This window comes from Vollenhovia emeryi, unplaced genomic scaffold (genome assembly GCF_000949405.1).
Source record: "Vollenhovia emeryi isolate VEMERY1.0 unplaced genomic scaffold, V.emery_V1.0 DF939150.1, whole genome shotgun sequence".
Lineage (NCBI taxonomy): Eukaryota > Metazoa > Arthropoda > Insecta > Hymenoptera > Formicidae > Vollenhovia > Vollenhovia emeryi.
The window spans coordinates 1,450,209-1,473,844 of record NW_011967216.1 but is presented as its reverse complement, the minus strand read 5'-3'; the positions used below and the strand labels follow the sequence as shown (position 1 = coordinate 1,473,844).

Sequence of the window (23,636 nt, the reverse complement as noted above, 5' to 3'; positions counted from 1 at the left end):
CATAGTTGACCAATAAAATTGCCCGAAATTCGCATGCTCAGACGCGATAAAACCTTGATAATTTGGTATTCATTTTTATTATAAAATAATTTCGTCACGCAAAGTCTCAAATACAAATTGCAGTACATAACGTGTATTTTAAAAACATTAGCGAGACGGTAAAATGTGACCGAATTACATCCACGTACTTAACAAATTGCATTTATAACATATATATACGTTCACGTTTCCAATTTTTATAATTTGGATTGCAAGAGAGAGAGCAAGAGAGCAAGAGAGCGAGAGAAAGAGAGAGAGAAAATATCCGAGCAATAATCAGTTTCATATGTTCAAAATTGTATAACGTGATCTGCCGCGTCAATTACTTACCACGAGACTACCATTCAATTTATCATTTATTTATCAATCGATGCTACTTGTCAGATTTATCTAGATAATTAAAAGGATTGATTTAATTTCAAGTCAATTTTACATTTATTATCTTGGATATTGAAAATTGATGAAATCCTCCAATAGTTTGACGTGATTCAAATTGACGAATTCGAAATAATATTTTATGATTTCTTTTCTTGATGCGCGGTTAATTGATAATATAATAAAACGACAAGTTCCTCGCGTCGCTAAGATGACCGATAATTATCAACTTTGGAAGCTAAGTACTTTTAAAAGTACTTACGAAATTAATAAGCAACTTGTAAAGTCCGAAATGACGTCTTTGTGCTCGTCTGCATTAAAGTATGTCAAAACTGTATGAATTAATACGGACAAATCTCGTTTCGTAATTTTGTAGTAAACTAAAAACCTACAGAAGAAACACGAATATGTATATGATTTTATTTTATTGGCGTGAAAATATGCACAAATTAATTGTGGCAGGAGAAATCGCCGTCGCAAGATAAAAGTGACATTGCACAACTGATTCGAGATATTGCAATACGTCTGCCTATTGTCGAGGATAACTAATTAATGAAGGATCGAATAAATCAATGCGTTTCGCGCATCGATTTGTGCAACACGTGGTCCCTGTGTAGCTGATCATATTGCGTCAGGATGAGAACTAATTATCCTCTACCATATCAACGATATGTAATCACGCTGTCCTCGCTGTTAATACGATATGGAGATGCTAAAGGGCTTGGATGATACGTAAATACTATTCTCATGTCCGAGCTGAAAGATATTAATTATTTCAAACGAAATGCAATTCCACACAAAGCATTATTGCCCCGAAGAATGCTTCTTTCATTGATATACAGATGCATTGATATTTACACGGATTAACGCGTGACTCTATAGCCCAAATTTATTACGGTCTTATTATTTCGGGATTTTATTGTATTATTTATATGCCCATTATTACTTAGTAATTTCACATATCTACTTTTATATATAAAATGTTTTATACTACTTTGTATTATTACGATTATTACAACATATATAATCATAATAATATACTATGGAACACTGAATAGCTCACTGTCAGTGGCAGTCGCATTCGCTTATCAAATAAAATATTTAAGTTTGATTCCCGTTTCTGTCGTTTTGCAGACAGTGACAAAAATACTATTTCATTTGCGATAAGTTTCAAAAATATATGTAGCTACGGTTGTTTGGTGCACGAATATTCGCGGAAATATAGCGTGTAGCCAAGAAAAAACAAATAAAAATAATACTAGAAAGTATGCTATTTTGATTTATGTCATCCGATCGCAAATTGTTGTTCTCAAACTCGACGTATGGCGAGCGGTGGAAATTTTTCAATTTTCATTGTGTCCGACGTCTCACGATCCACTTGAGTGTTCTTTGAGAGAGCAATAGCGGAAACCGAGACAACAGATCTGTAACGTCAATATATAGGATTTCGATGAGGTATTTCGTATCTCTTCCACTTCTTCTAGAACCTACTGCCCGTTATCCGATGGCACTTCCCACGTTCGTACCATCCTTTCTTTTAGCTCGCGCTTCCTTTTTACTTGTTTTAACAGGATACTGGATACGGTATTAAATTCTTAAAGGATGGACCGGCACGGATTTACTTCTACGATTCGCCGCTCTTAATCTCACGGCCGTGCGCTTTATTTTCAAGTTTATGACTGGCCCTCTTAACGCAACGAAACTCGTGAAACAGTAATGCACATATATGTATAAAGAAAATTTCGATGCAAATTTCCGAACAAATCATTCTCGTCTCGTTGTAAGATAAAGTCTGATATGATACGGAAAGACAAGTATCGAGTTATCCACTCCATAAAATTTATCTACGAATAAACTCGGGGTCACCGGAATACGAAAGAGGAGGTGGTAAATTCGAGTGTCTTCCGGTACGCTTTTAACAAATTCGCGTTCGTGTTGTCGCGGACACACGTGATCGATTTGTCGACGTATCCGAAACGAGACAACAATGATATCGTTCAGGAAACATACGTGGCTTCGCGAAACGAAACTGTCTTATTGTTAATGCTGTCGTTCGTATCGCCGAGTGACATTCGCGAATTCGCGTGAGCTGCCTGTTTTGCGCCAGGCCGAGTCGCCGAGAAGCTTATTCTACAATGGACGCAAAGCGCAAGACGCTAAGCCGCAACGAGAGAAATTGACCACAGTCAAATATGAGAAGAATGATCGACCGTCGATCATTGGTCGATTTCTTGCGTTGCGGCTTAGCGTCTTGCGTTTTGCGTTAATTGTAGAATAAGCTAAAAGGGACTGCATCGCGATCCACGCGAGTCTGTTTATCCACGTTACTTCGTTACGCGTACTCAGCTGCAGAGCGCAACCATGTCGATTTCCATGGAAAACATCTCCCGTGACAACAAGCTCCGCTCGTTTCGTTTCGTTGCGCCACGCACGAACGCTCGCAGCGTTCTTTTTTTTTCGCAAAATACAATGGGCGAAGGGCGTGCACGGTACTCACGTCGTATCGCTCCTGGATGTGCGGTCCGGCTTGCGCGATGTACAGCGTGCTGGCGGTATCGAATACTAATTCCTGGGGGATCCTGGTAACCCTTTGCCGGGCCATCTCGTGGCAATTGAGGTAGAAGGTGATGTCGCTCGTGGAAACTTTAATGACGATCTTCGACCATTTCTTCGTGAGCTTTGGCACGGTAAATTTCGCCACCTCCTCCGAATGCGAATGCTCGTCCGAATTCGTGTAGACCAGCGAGACATTTTGGTTTGAGTCGGGTCCGTCCTTCGGGTGTGATCGAGAAAAGTTAAACTCTATATTCTGGCACTTTGCATTTTAATCGTAATCGCTCAGAAATAAACTTGCGTCTCTTTAAGATTATAAAATTAATAAAAATAAATAAGTATTTATCATAGAACATGCGAGAAGTAAAACTGTCATATTAAACACATTTGAAAGAAACTTATGAGGAGGAAACCTCAAAAGTTGTATATTTTAGCATAACAACGTTCTCACTGTAATTTTACGCGTTGGGTAATAGTAATATTTGGAAATATTTTCTAACTTTTCAGATCTTTAGTGAAATTACTAGATACTTTTAAAATATTCCAGGTCGCGCTTATTGTTCAAAACATGTACATAGTATATTATGAAAATATTATTTAAACGGCAATATAGAAAAAACTTTTAGCTCGAACATATAATATTATAATATCGAAGAAATAAGAGGTAAAGTTGATTAAAAATCGTTGTTAAAAATTATGGTACATCTTTGTTTGTATTTCTACACGGAAAAAACAATATAGTTGTCACAAACAGAATTCTGGTTGTGTCAACCAGATTAAATAGTAAAATATGGAACAACTAATTATCTGGTTGTTATAACCACAGAGCAATTGTTAAATGACATTGTTGCAGCAGTGACGATACCTGGTTGCCTTAACCTTTGCAATCGTATCCTGATTGACGCAACAATGTGGATAGATTATCATATCCACAGTAAATAATGCTCCAACCAAAGTCTGGTTGTCACAACCAGATCATGTACAACTACATTGATGTAGTTGATACAACTAAGTAACAAAGTCATATCAATCATACGTATAATCATTGCATAAAGATAACTAGGATAATGCAGCTATATTGCTTACAACTAAATATTTCTGGTTATGTGCACCATATCATTTTTTTCCGTGTAGAAATTGTAAAAATTGATCATACTTATGACACAAAAGGCAAATATTAATGTGGAAAGAAGAAAAGAGAGAAAGAGGAAGAGTTATTACAGAAAAATAAGGAATTTACATCGCCCACTGCGTGTGTGTAAAGTTACTCTTATTTCATTCGGACGATATTTATCTATTCACGAAACGTGCAGTGTCATAAGAATATCACGTAGCTACTTTGATAAAGCGCGTTTAAAGAGCTAGTAATCACCCAGCTGTTAAAGCGGATTCCTCCATGATTTAATATGACGTCATATTTCACGCTCGCCCTCTCATTTCCGCAAGACATTTGCTCCTCAATCTTATACGCTATTATTTTCCCTGGCATCACGCCTCGCTGATTTAGCAAGACCCGCCCATAATCAATAAAACCATGTAACATTTTCGATGGAGCTCTCGGAAATTCGCCAGATAATTTGGCGTCAATGCGTTTTTACCGTCTACCTTAATTGCAAAATTGGAGATTCAAAAAGCTCTAAGGTATTACGCGTGGCTTACCGAAATTCTAATGCCTAATTGGACAACGGTTTCGAAGGGATTAAGAACGGCGAAGAGGTAGCTCGTTCGAAAGGAGGTCGGCTTGAACGTGGCCACCAGGGTGAACTCGGCTGGCAACTTTTCCGGGAGGTACAGTCTATAGGGTTGCTTCACTTCGGATCCGGGTCGAAAGCCAAATGCCGGGAATCCGTCCACGCCGTCGTCTATGTAAAGATTGTTATCGTCCGTCGACGATACTGGTGCCACCATCAAATCGTATACCACTTCTGAAAACATGAATGTCAATAGTTTCTATCAAATTGCGTTTAATCATAGCGAAATTTGCGTGGCCGTTAAATGTTGACAGTTCGAACAACCAATTAACCTAACGATATTAAATTATCATAATGATATTAAATTGGAATACTGCATAGATTGATAGGTAATCAAGGTTATTATTTGGGAGCAAATTTTGAATAAATTAATGCACACGTAAATTAATGTTAGAATTATTGGCGTCATTTGTTTCGCGGAATAATTATTGTCGAAATGCATTGTTGAGAAAAAGAGTTTTTTCAAGACTCATAGATAGTACGTTATAGTAGGAAAACAATTCTTCTAGCTAAACATTCCAACACCTTTTTCAAATTGGAGCTTTCTCGACATGCCTTGAATTTTTTTTACATTGCTGAAAATCGTGAGTAGGGTCAAATATAAAATCCTAAAAGAATGATCTATAAGAGATGTATAGTTAACTATTTCTATTAAATAATCTTAATGAATATTATTTTAATTTGCGCAATGTCGATAAGATTATTTGTTACGTATTACATGTTTTTAAACAAACACGTTTAATCATGCTCTTCATAATATTTTAACGTGATCATTTAACAGGAGTCAAATGAGAATAAGGTTAATTTAAAAAAGTGTTGAAAACGGAACGTTTTGCGGAAAAGAGGAGACTTTACGCGAGCATCCGAGAAAAGTACGGTGGAGTAATTCAGAGTGAATGTAGAAACTTTAATTAATTTTTCGCGCTTTAATTTGCGAGAGACTCATATGTGATATTCTATTATTTCCCAGGAAGAAATCGTCTAATACATTTACAGTTCATCTAACAAGTTCGCTAATTGTACAAAATCGCGACGCATCCAGCAATCGTACTATTGTTCGCAAACAGCGTTAAAGAAAATAAAACTCGAATCATATTGAGTTTTAAAAATTATTCGGTAAATAAAAACAAAATTGCACGCGATTTATTATGAAAACAGGTTTCATGTCAGAATTTTACACTATGCTCGGTACGACAGCTCCGTGTTTTGCATATGAAAATTTTTAAATATTGATAATCACCGAATAAAAATATAGCGCAGTTTCAACACTACGAATCGTGGCGTTGTATTCGTGTGTAACTCGCACACAGCGTGATTAAGATCATAATTCTTTAATGTACGACAACACCATTTTGCGCGCCATACGTCATGTTCCGATCTGTGACACCCGATACACCGCGTGATATTCCGCAGCTGAAAGCTCGATAACCGATATTTATTGTCGGGGACATGAGTCGCCGCAGTAAATCGCATTAAAAACCCTTCCGGTGACCAAACCGTCGACACGGTTGGCTAGTCATTAAAGTAAAAGTTGCTTCTTGTGACACTAAATCAAAACCGATACTATTAGCGTCGTAGGTGAACGGTTCATTAGTGTAAATTAAAACGGTGCACCTTTACTGTTTACGATAAGCGCAAAACCATTCATAAAAATCACATTGTTAATTGCAGAGAAAAACCGGCTTGTTTTCTCCCTATATTTTACATATTCGTAGAAAAATAATTTTGTTCTTTCTTTGGAAGAGAAAGTAAAATGTCTGAGTTGAGAGCGCATATTTTGAAAAATGATATTCCATTGAGACTAATAAAACACTGTCTACATGGCGCTCACATCGTATTTTCTTCCCACGCATAGTTTCCTATCACAAGCAGCTGCTCTAACAATAAAATCCGTGAGCAACCTAAAAATGTTTGATGAAAATACGGGTAATGGCACGTCGACGAACGGTGTAAGTTAAATTATCGTCGTGCCCGAAGTAATTTCCAAATTGCATTTGTGACTGCACGATATTCTCGCGCGTAATGTATTTTACGTCGGAGTATATTTCGCCACAAAAGCTTCGGCGAGTGCTCAACGAATTTTGGTTTTCGCATTCGGCTTGTTCTCTACGAACTACATTTTTCGCGGCTTGCAATGGAGTAGTTTTTCATGTGCGAAAGTAAATTAATTTGTTATTCGTACAAACACAAATATAAAATTAAGCGTACGCGTTCTCGGACGCATTCCTCGCATGCTCTGATGCCAGAACGTGAAAATTAATATTATATTGGTTGATTTTTCCGTAACGCGTGCGAGAACATTCTTTCAAATTTATTTACAACCTTCGCTCTAACATAAAAATGTATTAACACTTATTAACACTAAATTTTGTGTAACTTTCGCACATAAGATATGCGAGAGTAACATCTTCTGATTGTAAATAACACAAATTATATAGCGATGCCACTTCTGATTATCTTTGTACATTTCCCATTTTTCGAAACAAAACCTGAGGTCAATTTCGAGATTGTTTCGACCAGCTAGATACAGAGAAAATGTAGATATCGCAGTACAACAAGTGTGATGTAATTGCTGCATGCGCGTGTAAAGTCTAAGAAAAGCTTCTATTATCTTTTACTTTCAAATTGATATTTTTCACAACATATTTCTTATAATTTTCTGGCTTTCAAGGCAGATTTTTTAGTACTTCTTTAAGACACTTGCAATAGTACAGTAGAAAAAGATTTCAATGCTTGATAGATTGCAGCGTGGAATTGAGATGCGTGGTGATTCGAACGCCGGCATAGAACCCGACCAGGCGACACCTCCTACCCGGATATACCCTCCTGACGCGGATCTCTATTTTGCGCCGAAATTGCGATAGGCCTGAGTCATTTTAAAGTCCAAACTAGAAGCGGTATGTGTGTATATAAATTGGAAAAAAAGAGATACGGACAGTAGCTGAAGCGCGAGATTTAACGACCGTGTGCATTTCGAGCATGCACTTTCTTCACGCGTTCAGTTAATCGTCATAGCAACATACTCACTTTAGCGAGAATCGGTTTATAATAAGACAATGGAATTTCGCTTGTATCGAATTTTCATCGAATTTATTTCGACATTAATTAATAATCTTTTGATTAATTTTGAAAAAATTAATCTTTGCACGAACATAGTTCACGAGTCAAATTCATGATACACAAGAGATTTATTGTTATCGAGTAGCTTGAGCTATTATAGATGAGATCTTGTGGCGTAATCTACGTTTTATAATAACCGTAAATTAATAGCAGCTATAATTTTTTTTTATCGCGTGATAAATGCTCGACATTTCTGCGTAGAATAATAAATTATCGTTTTTTAGCAAACCGCAAATACTCATATCAACGGTATGGATCAAAATCCGGGCTTTATATCGCTTATCGATTGCACGGCTGCATTCCACTTCAATAAATTAGAGCTTACGTCATTTTGTCCCCATGATGAGAGTACTCTAAATACATTTTAGTGCGAAAGTAGTTTTGAATTTTCTAGAAGCTTGACAATATGCATGAAGCAACACGGCATGAGGCTACCACACTTTGTTCGACGGTAATTAGGTAATAAACTCGACGTCGCGGTTATTAGCGCTCGAAAAAATTATAATGAATTATTGTAATAATGGCGTCCATAATGCACGATTTCACGCGAGTCCGCTTTGCCCGGTAATCCCCACTTCCTTCGTAGTCCGCGCAAATCCATTTGCATAAATCCGTATGCCAATTCGCCCTGTCAGCTCGTTACAACTTTCCCGGTGGCGCATACAAGAATCCATGAATCACGCAAATCGAACAAACGCTGAACGTTTCAATGCGCGAGTCGGTATGCAAATGTCCTCTTTAAAGCTACCGACGTGAGCGTGAAAACTGTTTTCTTGTCGGTTTTCTTACACGCTATGAGACACATTTGCAATGCTCTATAGATATGGTTTATATGGGTTTATTATATCAGTCCTTTCGCTTCTCTATTTTATTTCATGTTATTTTCCATGCGCGTGATATATTGTGTACAGTTAGCATAAAACTGTATAGATATTATTGACAACGATTATACATTTTTAAAGTAAGAAGAGCATACTTAATAAATGTTATTTAATCATTTCGTTTATTGCAATTATATGGTTACGGATTAAGATTTATAAAGAATACTATACATATATATTGCGGACTACATTTTTATATTTGTGAATACACATATTAGTTTCCTATAGTCTTAGTTGGTAGATGGTTGTAAAGAGTATCCGCTTGTATAGATAGTATATATTTTAATGTGTTTTTAAAAACTTTAACATGGCGTATCATCTTTTTCATTTGTTGTCTTTACGGTTCAGTAATAAAAGTTATTATAAATATAGTTTAAGAGCTTGCAGAATTACTTCTTTGAAACATCTTAGGTAAATTTACTAAAGATAAAATAGTTTTAATATGTATAATAACTTTGCAATGCAAATTATTATAGGTACATACTTGTGTGATAAAAATAGTACGTAGAAAATTCTTAAACTGTTTTTAAAATGTCACAATAATTTTCTGAATCGCTTATTCGTTATGTATAATAATATTCTTGAAAAGAGAAACAAATACCTTCTCGTTCGAATTTGCGTTCAAATAATTGGTCAAATTTGGAAACAAAGGGACTAAAAGTTACACATTATCTAATATATCATTTAACCTTTAAATTCATATTTAATAACAAATTGGAATTTGTAACAATATATAGTAAAAAGATCTTTGAATCATAATAACTAAAGTAGCAGGGGAAGGATGATTTTATTGAAATATTTACAAATTTAGCCAGATGTGGATCTAAAAATGATTTTATTGCGCCATTAGAATAATTACAGTAGGGCATTCGAATATGATAATGACATTCTAAGGAATTTTGACATTTTAGTAATTAGTTAATGACTTACTTAATTATTTTAATTGTCTAATAAAATTATTTTCAGATTGTATATCTAGCTAAGTATATCTATCTAAGTGTTTAGATACTTTAGCAAAACCGTTCTTTCCACGAGGACAGTTTGTATAACAACTGGGTTTCATTATATCTCCGTAATCTCTAAATGGAGTACAGTCGTGTAGGCATAATTTTTTCTATTGAGTCGGAAAGTCCGATCGTCTCTGAAAAGAGAGAACGAAACGAGGACGAGCCGAGAGAACGGCGTCTCTCAAGAGACGTTGTTCTCTCTTGCGTTCTAACAAGTTTTCTGATCTCCCTCTGGAGGCTGCACTTTTCTTCGATCTGGCGACACTATGATTTTTACGAATAGTTTATTGACGCGTGAAACGGTTCATTATATTGCATTGTACACCTTAATTTATGAGAAATACTGAATTGCTATCCCAATTGTACGAAATGACTTACACTCTGGGACGTTCAAATTGATTAAATTGAGTTTACCGAGCAAGGCGAAAAGTGTGCATAAAAAAAGTGCTTAAAAGTGCGTAGGTGGATCATTTATTTGGAAAAATAAGATTTCTCGTAGACACTATAAAATTAATAATTACGATTATCAAATGGATTTCAATTGGAGATCGAGAAAAAAGTAAAGCATTATATTATCAGACAAACTTTCTCCTTGTTTAAAATGATCCATTTCGTACTACCATTCGGCAGCACTGGAATCGAAATATTTTTTAAATTACTTTCTAAGTTTTATATCTGATAAAGCTGACACATCTGCTCAATGATGTTTGTTGTTAGCGCAGCTATCAGTGATATTATTGGTACGTAAAAGCAATTAATACATTGCAGTTACAACGTGTAATATTCTTCTGTATAAGCCATATATATCAAAATATAATAAATCAAAGTAGCTTTTCATCAACTCTATACGTTGGAATTGTAGGATGAAAAGCCATAACTATTAAAGTTAATATTTTGCATAATGATGAAAAAGTATATTGATTTGACAAGATAAGCGATATCAGAAAATGAAAAATACAAAACGTATTTGTTCAGGCGTTTATACTGTAAATCGGTAAAACGCGAAATGAAAATATTAATTCATAAAAGTTTAACAATTTCTATATTTAGATTTTCGCATTTATTTTGTTGCTGTTGTACAATCATCTGCACAATTATAGTATAATTCCCTGAACAAACATTCGCCATTTAATTCAAAGATTTTATCCAAAGAAAATAAAATAGCACATTATCGCAGTAATTTCATACAATGGACCGGCAGAGTATGTGCAAGCCACAAACTTAAAAGATCTGCGAGCTTCCTTTCTTTCATATGAAAATTTTCAAGTCGCAGGCATTAGAAAATTTCGCGAGAAACAATAACGCGGGCACAGTGGAGGACAAAAAGGAGTTCTTTTTCCATGAAAAGTTCGAGTGGCTGAGCAGCGAGCAAGAAAATGCGGCTTCGTTAAAAGCAAGAATGCACCGTCTTGCACTGTTTGTTGTTATATCGAGAACTGCCGGCAACTACTGGTCGCTATACAGGTGACATTGTATTTTTAAGTCTTATAAGCTTCTGTTTATTGTGCATGAAAAATATACGCCGAAATGATTGCGCCCGGGTACCAATGTTTACACTATGGAGAACGTGGAATAAAAACATTTCTCCCAAGCTAGTGCATACGCGACATATTCACGAAACCGTACCACTGAAATGCGTTTGTTTTCGAACAATTATCACGACCATGCAGACAAAAATATTTTCTATTAAAGTACGCAAGAGAGCGGAATATATATATTTTTTTTTCCTAGCGTCCAAGAGTCCGGCGACGCGATCTCATTAAATTCAAATTGTGATATTTACTGTCATATTCGTTTCTTATTATTCGCGTAACTTAATAACATGCGCCAGTAACGCGAGACGTATTTGTGAAATTACCGACGTAAATGCGGGTTGCCCAAGTGAATTCAGTAAAGTAAATCCAATTATCGCGCGTGTAAAAAATGCATGCATGGAAATTTTCTTTGTTATAATCGGTAGACCCAATCAGGTGTTACTGTAATATTATATCGTAATATTAACTCTGGAGTCGATGATACGTCGACGTGCTCAAAGTACCTAAATTTTACTCCTAGCCTTACCACCGTGATACTTTTAAATACGTAATTTCGGCGACGTAAGGAAATGCATCCTCCGTCCTTCCGATTATTTCGCAGCTGGCCGCGAATCCCGACGGTTTCGTCTCGGTCCCGTGATATCAATTAATTAGAGGAGTATCATTAGCGATGACGAGATAAAATGCAAAGTGCCGAGGATCTCGAGCACTCGGCAGCCATCTCTCGCGACCGGTAATCCTCTGGAAAATCGCTCGCGTCGCGATGCAAACTCGTTTCCGGCGCATTATTTCCCGCGTAAATTCTATACGCCGGCGGTAGGAAGAAGTTAAACGACGAAACAAACAGCGCCGCTTAGAAGTTGGTAACCCGACGCGAGGGAAGAAGTTGCGGGAGGGAGGTGCGAGAAAGCGAAATCAGATTACAAAAGATTGCGGCGAAGAGTGCCCTCCCCGCTCCTCGTCCCCCTCGCCCGGCCAGTGAAACAAACCTCGGGCGACGGCAGAGGAGAGCTAGCTGGGAGCTTGGGAGAGGGATCGGGTGGAAAAACAGGTGCAATCGCCGCTCGCGGGTAAATCGAGTTTCGAGCGAATTTTCCTCGGGGTCTCGCCCGCACATTTTAGCGGTCGGCGGCCCCGACGTGTAACGTCCGACCACTCCAAGTAGTAATCGAACGTTTTTGTCAGACGCGCCGGTTCGGCCGCTGACCGGCAGATGGCGCCAGGGAGGCCGTCGACCTCAGGCTGGCTCGTTACGGTCGCTATCTACTTTATTGTTCAGCGCGCTGCGCATTTTTTTACCGATTCCTTGGAACGACTTTTTGCCCGAGCTCGCGTCTTAATTCCAGCCGCCTCCGTCGCCGCCGTCGACGCCTCGGACTCGTCAGGTATCGTCGCGCCAGCTTGTATTTTCAAAACGCCCTTAATTCCTATTTTGCACATTCTTTTTATGGAAACCGCGTCGAGCTGCAAAATCACGGCTCCTAAAGGCCGAATCAGACTAGCAATCGCCGACTCGGATTTGATTGGCGATTGGCGATTGACGATTACCCTCTAGCCAATGAGGGCAAAGCAACCGGCGACTTAAACAACTCTCATTGGCCAGAGGGCAGTCGTCAATTGCCAATCCCAATCCAATCCGATTCGGCTAGTCTGACTCGGCCTTAATGCACGACAGCAGAGGGAGAATTGTAAATCTGCAATTGTAAATCCGGCCGCTGATTCCGGAAGACGCGAAATTCAATTGTATATCTACAAGGGGCACTTTTCCCGATTACTCAATGATTCTCAGACTCTTATATAACAACGGCAATTTAATGTCATCGCGACAGACTGAAAGAGAGAAAGAGAGAAAGAGGGAGGGCCTATTCCTAGAACAAACGGTACCTCTCGTCTCACTCCACTTATAAACGTGGCCGTGACGCAATCGGATGAGCTGTAAATTTAAATCGACAGGAACTTTTCGTTCAGAAATATATATATATATCGAGCACATTGAATCGGAAATACTGAAATACCACTCGTAACGAAGTATGCCGGAGTCCGACTCGTTACGCCCTCCACCTGCTTGGTTCCTCGTTGTGGCTCACGCGGTCGTCGATCGTTTCACTTTTTTCCTTCCATCCGGTTTCCGGGCTTTGCGCGCGGTTAGTTCTCCCAGTTCTTCGCCGCAAACGACGCCGGTGCGATTTCCGCAGACAGCGCGTCGAGAAATTGTCCCGAAGACGTTCGATCAAACGCAAAATACCGCGGTAAAATACGTTAAAGCGGCGAGAGAGCATGTCTGTATCTTCTTCGTCATATACCTGACAGACTTAGTTTATTTTTATACTTGTGTGCACTTATAATACAAAAAATACATCTCACAAACATTTGTAGAGCAACGTGTTTCACGCGATGCAATGAATTTTTTGCGAAGACTGGATCAGCTCCAAAAGATTTGTGAACCAATCTAGGGTGCTTTTTTGTCGAAACATAAAGAATAAAAATTATTTCGAAATGTAAAGAATGAAAATTATTGTGTCTAGATGTTCTCAAATTCAAGTTAGCAATATCGCGCTGAATGAACATCTCAAATCGCGCAATGTGCCGATGATTACCCACCGACGATTGTTTCACACGTTATTATCTTGTTTGTAAAATATCGTCATTTACTTAGGTCACTAAATTTTTCATTCTGTTTCCCCGTTCGATGCCGTTGCAAGCGTCCAGTAGACACGGGACGTTCGTGTCAAAGTCGAAGAGGGGAGGGGGGGGAGGGCCTCTCATCTCTCGACCCGAGAAGTAGTTTTATTTACTGTACAAGTTAGGCTAATTGTCCCGAGGAAAGTCGACGAGACTAAACAGCTATGCCGTTACTGAGACGACTAATTGCAGAACGCAGTCGATTTAACGCATCTCAGAATCAAAGCACATGCGGGCTCTCCGTTTCGGCGACGATCGAAAGCTCGCGTATAACTTGGCACGGGTGAGGTGACAAGCCCGAATTTGAGCAACTAAGCGGATGAGTAATAGTTGGGATAGTTGCAGTGATACACAGACAGCCAGGGAGGTGGAGGCGTTGTGGACTTTCGCGAGTATTCCTGGTCTTACGTTTACAGTCGACAATTTCAGAATATCCCGAAAATCGATAATTAAAATAACTCATTCACGCAACCTTCGCCGCTCTTACTTGAGCTGAAATTAAAGTTGCTGAGCAATTTAATACTAAATATTGCAGTAAGATAAGTAAAATATTAGTTGCCTCTCTCTCTCTCATTCTCCATTTAAAGTCACGATTACTTTGAGAATAATATAACTGCAATTCCTTCGCATAATAATGTAAAAAAAATTAAGAGGATGAAAGAAGAAGGAAAAGAGATTTAAAATAGAGAGTACGGAGTATGTAAGTTATTAAAATGTCAAGAGTTTTATAACAATTTTTTAAATACGGAAAAGTACGGAATAACACTCCGGACTTCATCCTCGCTACTTTTTGTTTTGGAGTGTGTGGATAAAAGCGGAGCTTGCCGAAGTCCTCGAAGGGCACGAAGACCATTGTGTAATTTTCCTCAAAGTCCCGGATAAAATCCAACTTTCAAGCCGATTTTTGTCATTCTCATTTACCGTAATGAACAAAGACCGATGGAAACAGAGACGTAAAATCGCGAATTTCGTACTTTATCATCCTTTGCCCGAACTCTGTAAAATTTTCCGGACGGCATGCGCCAGATATTAATTGAAACTTTGTAATTGGAGGACCTCTCCTTAATGATCGAAGTCGTACGAAGCACGTTCGAGTAATACCTCGTCTTTTCGCTTCGTGTCCCTACGGTGAGAAAATGGAAAGAGCACTCGTTTGTCGGGAAACATGATAAAATAATCATTTAAATCATTTGTTGCCTTTGAACAATGTACAACATTGATAAGTATCAGAAATCGTAAAGAAATATCCAAGATTAGTCGCATGTAAGATCAAAAGTATTAACAACCTATTTGTAAATGCAACAGTCTACAACGAAGTATTTATAAAATACAATCGAGTTTGTACGATATATTCGCTGAGATGGAAATATCTCTTATATAAATCTCTCAGATTTATAATAATCTTAATTCAAGGCATGAGAAACACATAATATTTTATAAAAGTAACGAAACAAAATATAAAATCTTTATGTAACATGTCTTATAATATAATATCAAATTTAGTTATCACTTTTTCCATCACTATTAGACTCGTTATTATTTACTCTTACGATATATATCTTATTTATATTTTATCGTATTATGTATTGCATTGCATCGTTTTGGAAAAGTGAAATAAAGAAATAAGCAGTTGAAAATCCAATATTTGCATCACCGTCATACTCGCCGAGGAATCCTGTTTTGCGATCCTAAGGGGATCTTTGGGACTTGAAAATATTCGAAAACAAAGGATCCTGCGAGCCATGTTTTACCTAAACAATGACCTCATTTCTCTTTATTTCGCTTTCATCCTATCCTTTCTATTATCCTCAAAGGCTGCCAAACAAAGATAAAAGCAAAAATCAATTCTTTTCTCATCGTGGTGCATATATTATCAGAGAGAAGAGATTAAAACCATTTATTTATCTGATATGCTCTTCTTCTTTTATATCAAATAATGATAAATGCAACATTCTTTGCAAAATGAACATAACATCGTTGCAAATAAAATGAAATTTTCGAAACGAATAAGAACTTTGGAATATTGAGCAATATCCGGGGAACATTCACATATGAGAGAATCGAAGAACGGGAAAAGACACCGTTTCTTCTCTCTACATACGTTTTCTATTTTCTATTCTGAAATTTCTTTTGATGCCACTTTATAAGGTGGCTTGGAAAAATTGACCTAGGCTTTCCTTTCATGCAGAAGCTCTTAGATGAGATTTAATCAGAAAACTTTGGACGATGGGACACTTTCCTTCTTCTTTAGTGTCCATTGTTCGACTTTCGTCAAAGTGCTTCTTCGTATTTCATCTTGTACCTATCTCAGTTCAACTAGGAATCTTTTTGTACGAGAAGAACTCTCGGATTAAATGTCCCTTCGCCAGATTTATCACGTATTAATTTATCTCTCTCGATACGTTATGGGGTGAGACAATAAGCAAACATCATTTTATTTTAATGTATAAGAGTTTCTATTCTATTTTCGACATTTTTTAGCAACTTTTTTGCAGACATTATTGTATATTATAAATATAGTTTTATATTGCTAAACACAACTTTAAAACATTCATTTTATGTTATAAATTAAATCCATTTTAAATTGCCTCTGCATTTTAGTTAGTATCTTTACAGAGTATTGCAATGTGTTTAAAAAATCTTTCATATTTACGCATTAAATATCAATTTTTTTTATTGAAATAATTATCGATTGATCTGTTGCATTTACGAGAAATATTCCAGGAACACAGTTTCCTGTCATTTAAATTCATGTATCTCTACAACTAAACATGACAGTCAGGTTTATTTCCTAGCTTTATCGTAAAGCAGATGATTTCGAACAGCGAGGGTGCGTGAGAAAGGTGAGAGAACCCTCGTATATTTCCGTTTCATAAGACGGCCTTTGTGCCATTCTGGAAACTTGTGACAAGCGATGAAAATGAAGGCAATAATTTTCCGAAGAGTCTTTGCTGTATAAAAGACTGAATATGAAATAATAGAGGTGTAATTAGAATTAATGGAGATAAAGATTCCGATAAATTAATTGTAAATCTAGCCGTAAAGATTTTAACAATCGCGTTCTTTATGTGCGTGTAGACTCCATAAAATTTTACAGAAATCTATACAGCGTATTTCTATGACAATGCGCACACATTTTACAATTGAAATGTAAATTTTCGAAACAAACGAGTATAATAGGAATGTTGTACAAATTACTACTAATTTAATCATGGAAGAGAAAGATGTTTGCGTACAGTGTTTTGAACAATTTATGTTTATTAGTAAAATTTAAATATAAATTTTTATTAGTAAAATTTAATACGAAATACCAACAATATAGAATTTACAAATCGGTTCAATAATACATTGCGGCAAATGTGTTCATTATTTTACAGTATCAAGATGAAATTTTTAATTGTATCACGATATAATCGCATTCCAAATTAACGGAGACACGTAAAAGACTTATCTTCCGGCTCTTGAATGAGCAAGTAACAGCTCGTTCAACGACGACGATCGTCGAATCGCGCGCGTCGCTCCTACGAGCTTTTGAGCGTAAGAGTGCTTCTTTCAAGGGGGGCGGGGGAGCGAAAAAGAGTGAAACAGGTGCGGCACTTGAATGAAAGGCGTTAATTGGCGAAGGAGTCCACTCTTTCTCTCTCTCACACCTTTTCTCTCTCACACCTTTTGCTAAAGCGAAATCAACCGCCACTTAATAGGCTTGCTCTCAGTTCTCTGGATCCCGTTTACTACGAGCAAAGATGGCTCGTTCGATGTTCAGTCTCTTAATTTAATGACGGATAATAAACAAGCTGGTAGTCGAATTCGGGCATAAAGGCTTGATTGTGTCATGAGAATTAAATAATTTTCTCATTTCTCTAAAATCACTCTTTTTTTTTCGTGTATCTACGCTTTCTCTACACGTCTTTCGACGAAAATATTATGAAAGATTATTCGTAAAAATAGTTATAAAATATATTCATAAAAATCGAGTAAACATCTTCCACACAGTTAACTGAAAAATATACTTCGTATGAGAAATAATATAATATGCGCTAAATTGAAAGGGATATTTGCACGACAATTGCTGAATTGCATAAAAATAAAGAGATTTAAGAACAATATTTTAACTATCTTGCCACTAGTACTACACAGCGTAATTTTTTTGTTTAGAATTTCTATAAATTTCACTAACAATTATTCGAGAAAGTATAGTTTCACGTCTGTCGCTTTATTCTCTGCTTATTTAACAAATTAAAACGTATTCAGAGCGGTCATTAAAGCTCCCTCGGTGCTTGACGATATCTCAGCATCGGGTGGCACACAAAAGATGTAGATAAGAGTCACATTGTTTATTATAGACAGCTTAAGGGCAAGTCTGAGTGTTAATCTCGACATGTACTTCCCGTATTGTCTTCTGGGACCAGCCTCGAGATATCATGGAGCACTTCTTTCTTTAGGGAGCTTCGCACTCGTGGACTTCTTTGAAAAATTCATTGTTTATTCGTAAATACATATTCAAACTCAACGATATATTATCAGTCTACATATTCATTGGGTGTTCAAGTATTATCTGTTCAGAAAGATTTTCAATATATTTGGAAAGCATATATACATATGTATAAACGACGAGTACATTTCAGTCGTACATAGCGTATAAATAAAAGAACTGAAAGTAGATCAACATTTTATTCTATAAAACGTTAAATATTAACGACGACGAATCGATCGTCGCGTCGCGTATTTATGGTACTTGTTGTGGTGGCGTAAGACGTATTGTTGTTTACGCATAGTCGCTACTGTTCGTACATTAACGCTCGATTAAACAGGTAGCAGCGCGATGCGTTCCGTGTTTCGCAGCATTACTCCCTAAGACGCGATCGCGATAAGTACGAGTACCAGGAGACACGTGGTTATACCCTACAATCGTCAACGATTAGCAATCTGGGATCTATTAATTCCCGCGACTAATGCAAATGGATCGGAGCAACAGATATTTATCAAAGCAATTTTTCGCGCAATTTTTTTACATAACATGAAGCAGAAATCGGAGCGCAGCTGCAAACGTAATCAAGAACTAGTATTTCATTGTGCAATGTTTTTACAGATAATGATATGGATATTTATTTTTGTAAAGATACGTGTGCGTTCGGATTGTATTTTCCATTGCGCTTTGCACTTTTCGATTTGACTGTAATTAGCCAATTAATTTTAACTCAAGAACACGGGTGTGCGACTCATCATATTAAAGCTGCGTTCGGAAACGTCACTCGAGTGCCCCAGTGTATCGTTTTATCCTTGTTTGCCATTCGGTGAGCAACAGAAATAAAATGAGAAGATTAGATAGATTAGAGAGAACATTTAATCCTAATTTTTATTCACCCTTTGATGCCAGGATGTATCCTCACACACATAGAATTGGCAAGAGAGAAATGAAATTATTTTGACACGTTACGTACTTGGTAATGTTTCGACATTTTTCGTACTTATTGGAAACGTCAGAATATATTAATGTATTAATAATGTATTAATAATTCGATATTTAAACAATATTAATGTCAGCTACATTCTAGTAGTGATTAAATATACGATTTATATAATAAACGTTAAATTAAAAGTTGAATGAAACATTGCAAGAACACGTAACAAACGAGGAACTAAAATAAGGCTATAATAAAGAAGATATTGATTTTTTTTAATATAAAATTTTGTTTAAGTCTCCTCGTGATATGATTTTTTATATATTTTCATTGAAATTAAAATGAAAAACAAAAATATATAAAATAATATAGAACGTGATGTAAAAGAATTATTTATTATTGTGTAACAAACACTGTATTTTGTTTTTTCTTCTATTTTTTCTCCAAATATATCTGCATGATAAAATTTGCATTTTTGCATTTTTGTTATAGTCCAATGTTATATAAATTGGTCCAATACAAAAATATTTAGATTTTCTTTTAATATGTATATACCTACACCACAAACATAAAAGTATTCAAGAAGGAGAGATATTTCAGTGGTGTACAATGATTTCGATATGCACACATATTAGAAATTTGGTTTTATTTGAGTAAAATTTGAACAAAAGACATGAGATTCACGTTATTTTTGGGGCAAAATAAAAGAATCTTTTGTACAGACTACTATTTATGCGACTGCACGCATGTATAAAATAAATGTACATACTCGTGTACATACAATATATAAAATATTGCGATTTCACTTTTCCTCAAGAAGGTCTCCCGTTTGTATCTCAGGTAATTGCGGATAGATCGGTAGGTGGGTGATTTGGCTGGATTACCCAACATGTAGGGTGATGGATCAATCATATTCGCGGTTGTAATTAGTCGATGTAGTTGCTAGGAATTGTCCATGGCTGTAATTAGTCGATACAATTTGTAATGAGGACGATCGAGTAGAAATACGCGTCAAAACATAATTTGAATAGATAGAACGCTTTCATAAATCTAATAACTAGGACTATTTTAATTTAGTAAGTAAAAAAAAGTTAAAAATGACTATAACACACTGAATTAAAAAAAACTGGTAAAGTTAAAAAAATAAAGAAATATTTAACTACAGACATTAAATTTATTTTTATATTTTTATAAATCAGAATTAGAAGCGTAAAACGACATGATGCTGTAATATAAATAATATTATATTAAATATATGTAATGTATTAAAAATAGATTTAAAGACCGTATTCTGTTCTTAAATGCGATCATTGTTTTAGTGAAGAAACCTTATCGCTATCCTCATATCAAGTGAATGTTATACATTCGTGCTGGAGAATCGTCACAATCTTTATCACAGAGGATTTTTTTCGATTCCCGTGGGATTCATTCGGAGCTCAATGTTCCGTTGAAAAGTTCCCCCATTGCAGGGCTGAAATTAAACCCTAAAGGTTTTCTCAACGATTCTCGGAAGTAGTGGTTTCGTTAATGAGTCAACGACAACTATCATGTTTTAAAATTGAATTGTGAAGTTAATTAAACATAGTATATATAAAGTATATTTTAACAGAAGAATTTCTCCTTTCTTTTATTTTTTTTACTAATGTCGTTTCATTGTATTAATAATGGCACAGATATTATTTTAATGATAACAAGATGATAATAAATATAATAACAATAGATTGAATATGGATAGAATATAGATAAATAGAAACTTGGGTGTATTTTCAAATTATAATTAATTTGTCTATTTTTGGCAATGTCTTCGATAAAGAATATAATTACAAATGTATAACTTAATTCCTGATTTCTTTTACAAAATTATTTTTATTATTATAACAAAATAGATGTATATAAATTTGGATACGTTATTTAACAAATTTGAACCTTTGTTAATTTATGAAAATTATTTATAATCGTAACTTTTCCACTAAAAAACCTTAATTGCATAAATTACGAAACTTAAAAATACGGATGTATTAAAAAATTCAAGACATGTTCAGGGGGGTATGCTATCTGCTATATATCAACAATTTAAATTGTCTGCTTTGTGAAAAATGAAAATTTTATGTCGCTTAATATTTCAATGAGGAATTTTTAAGTCCTACGTTGTTATCGATTTCGATTTTCCTCGAATGGTTAAATACCCCAGAAATGTCTGTACTCGTGTATCGTTTGTAAGCACTTTTCCATGAAATTCACTCCATATATTTTTAAATAAAATGAACAATTTTCTACTAATAGGAAAACATATTTTTCTCGTGCGAATTTTGCTCTCACAAATTAAAATGTGATAGTAAATATCGATTTAATTGTCGCAAAAATATTCGAGAATTACATAAAATTTCCATTATGCGGGAATTAAAAAAACGGTGGTTTCCATTATCTCGCGCTATCTGAAATGACTATTATCAAGAGCAGTCTGGAAAATCTGGAATTCGTTCTCTTTGCAGCGAAGCCCTTAGTATTCGACGAGTCGCTTAACTTTTCGTCACGGATTAATCCCATGAGACTTGACATAAGCAGGTCACATTAAGTTTACTCTCTACCTCGAGGGTCGTTCTTTTCTATGTCGGATAGACACAAAAAACCTGCGTATTGTCTGGAGAGGTCTTGGATTTAGCTATATTGTTGGAGTAATTACGTATACTCTAATGCAGTTATTTCTAAAAAAAATTTTTAATTTTATATTACAGTATAAAATAAATATTTGGGCGAGACTTACATATATTATATGTACGTAATTACGAAAAGCGCTCAACCATATACTTATTAATATATTTATTGTTTGCGGTGATAATAATTGTGGAAAATTTGCATTTCGCCAGGATATTATACAAATTACTTTTTTTCTTATTTTTATCATGGATCGATTTGCATTTGAGATTTTGCCCATTTTTCTATCTTATATTGTTTCTTCTAATGTCCAATTTAAAAAGTTTCAGCAAATGCAAAAATAGTTAAAATATTTTTATGATTCGCGGACATTGATACCCGTAAAATTTACCAACAATGTTCATATCATATAATATGGATTGATAAAAAAAGCATGCATATTATCGCAAAGATAAAAAGGATATTATACAAATTACTTTTTTTCTTATTTTTATCATGGATCGATTTGCATTTGAGATTTTGCCCATTTTTCTATCTTATATTGTTTCTTCTAATGTCCAATTTAAAAAGTTTCAGCAAATGCAAAAATAGTTAAAATATTTTTATGATTCGCGGACATTGATACCCGTTAAATTTACCAACAATGTTCATATCATATAATATGGATTGATAAAAAAAGCATGCATATTATCGCAAAGATAAAAAGGCAGTTAGAAAACTCATAATTGCTGGCCAACATCGGCACTGTTCGTTCCACATAACTGATTCGGACACGTGGAATTCGTACGGGTAAACTAATAGTATGTTCGAATTGTGGAATCTTCTTTTATTGCACGCACCGAGGCCAAACTCGGACGCACTTAAATCCGAATCCGATATCGGAATAGCGGTCGGTGATCGGCGGTCTGTAAATTATGTGAAGCTCGCGCAGAGAATCCAGCCAGTCTGATCCTGTGACGACTTCGATCGCGCCGTTATATATGCGATAAAACTATTTTAATTTCAGTAACTCGCGAACGAACGTCCGCCAGAAGTTAGTAGAAGAAGCAAAAAAATTATTATTATACCGGCTTCCTTTTTCTAATTTGCTAATATTGATATCAATATCCGACATAGACGCGTGCAAGATTTAATATTGTATTTTGAAATTTAAGAAGATAGAATGAAATTACAAAATGTACAATAATTACTTTGTATTAATAATAAAATTCCCGAGTATATGTAAATTAAAACTCATCAATCACTGATAACTCACTGAAGTCTTTCTCTATGTTGTTTGAAAAACGGTGCTTTTCTTATGTACGTGCTTGTTGCAATAAAAGTCAGAACGAATATTCGTGTAATTATACATATTATATATATTACATATATAATGATTTATAAAATGATATAATTACATGAAAATATTTATTTAATCTGGGTTATACACGTATATTGCTAATCTCTCTATTTACTTATTAAATTATACTTGGAAAAATTATCAAAATTTGTTACGATTTAAAAACGATAAATTTGTATAATGAATATTTTTTGATGTGGAATATTTTCGAACTAGAAGAAAAGAGGGTAATTATTTAGATTAACACACCCACCTCCAATAACCTTGGGCTTGACATATGTTGTCAAGGTTACCCTC

General features: G+C 35.6%; 1 protein-coding gene across 1 annotated transcript in view; it reads right to left on the bottom strand.

Annotated features, from left to right (window-relative positions):
* The window catches only part of LOC105565636 (collagen alpha-1(XXII) chain), a 248,581-nt gene that overhangs the window by 158,166 nt on the left and 66,779 nt on the right, over nucleotides 1-23,636 (bottom strand). Inside the window, exons 3-4 of the mRNA XM_012018998.1 lie at nucleotides 4,627-4,892; nucleotides 2,912-3,187 (exon numbers count right to left, since the gene is read on the bottom strand). Of these exons, the coding sequence (XP_011874388.1) occupies nucleotides 2,912-3,187; nucleotides 4,627-4,892 (542 nt within the window). The remainder of the gene's footprint in view (nucleotides 1-2,911; nucleotides 3,188-4,626; nucleotides 4,893-23,636) is intronic.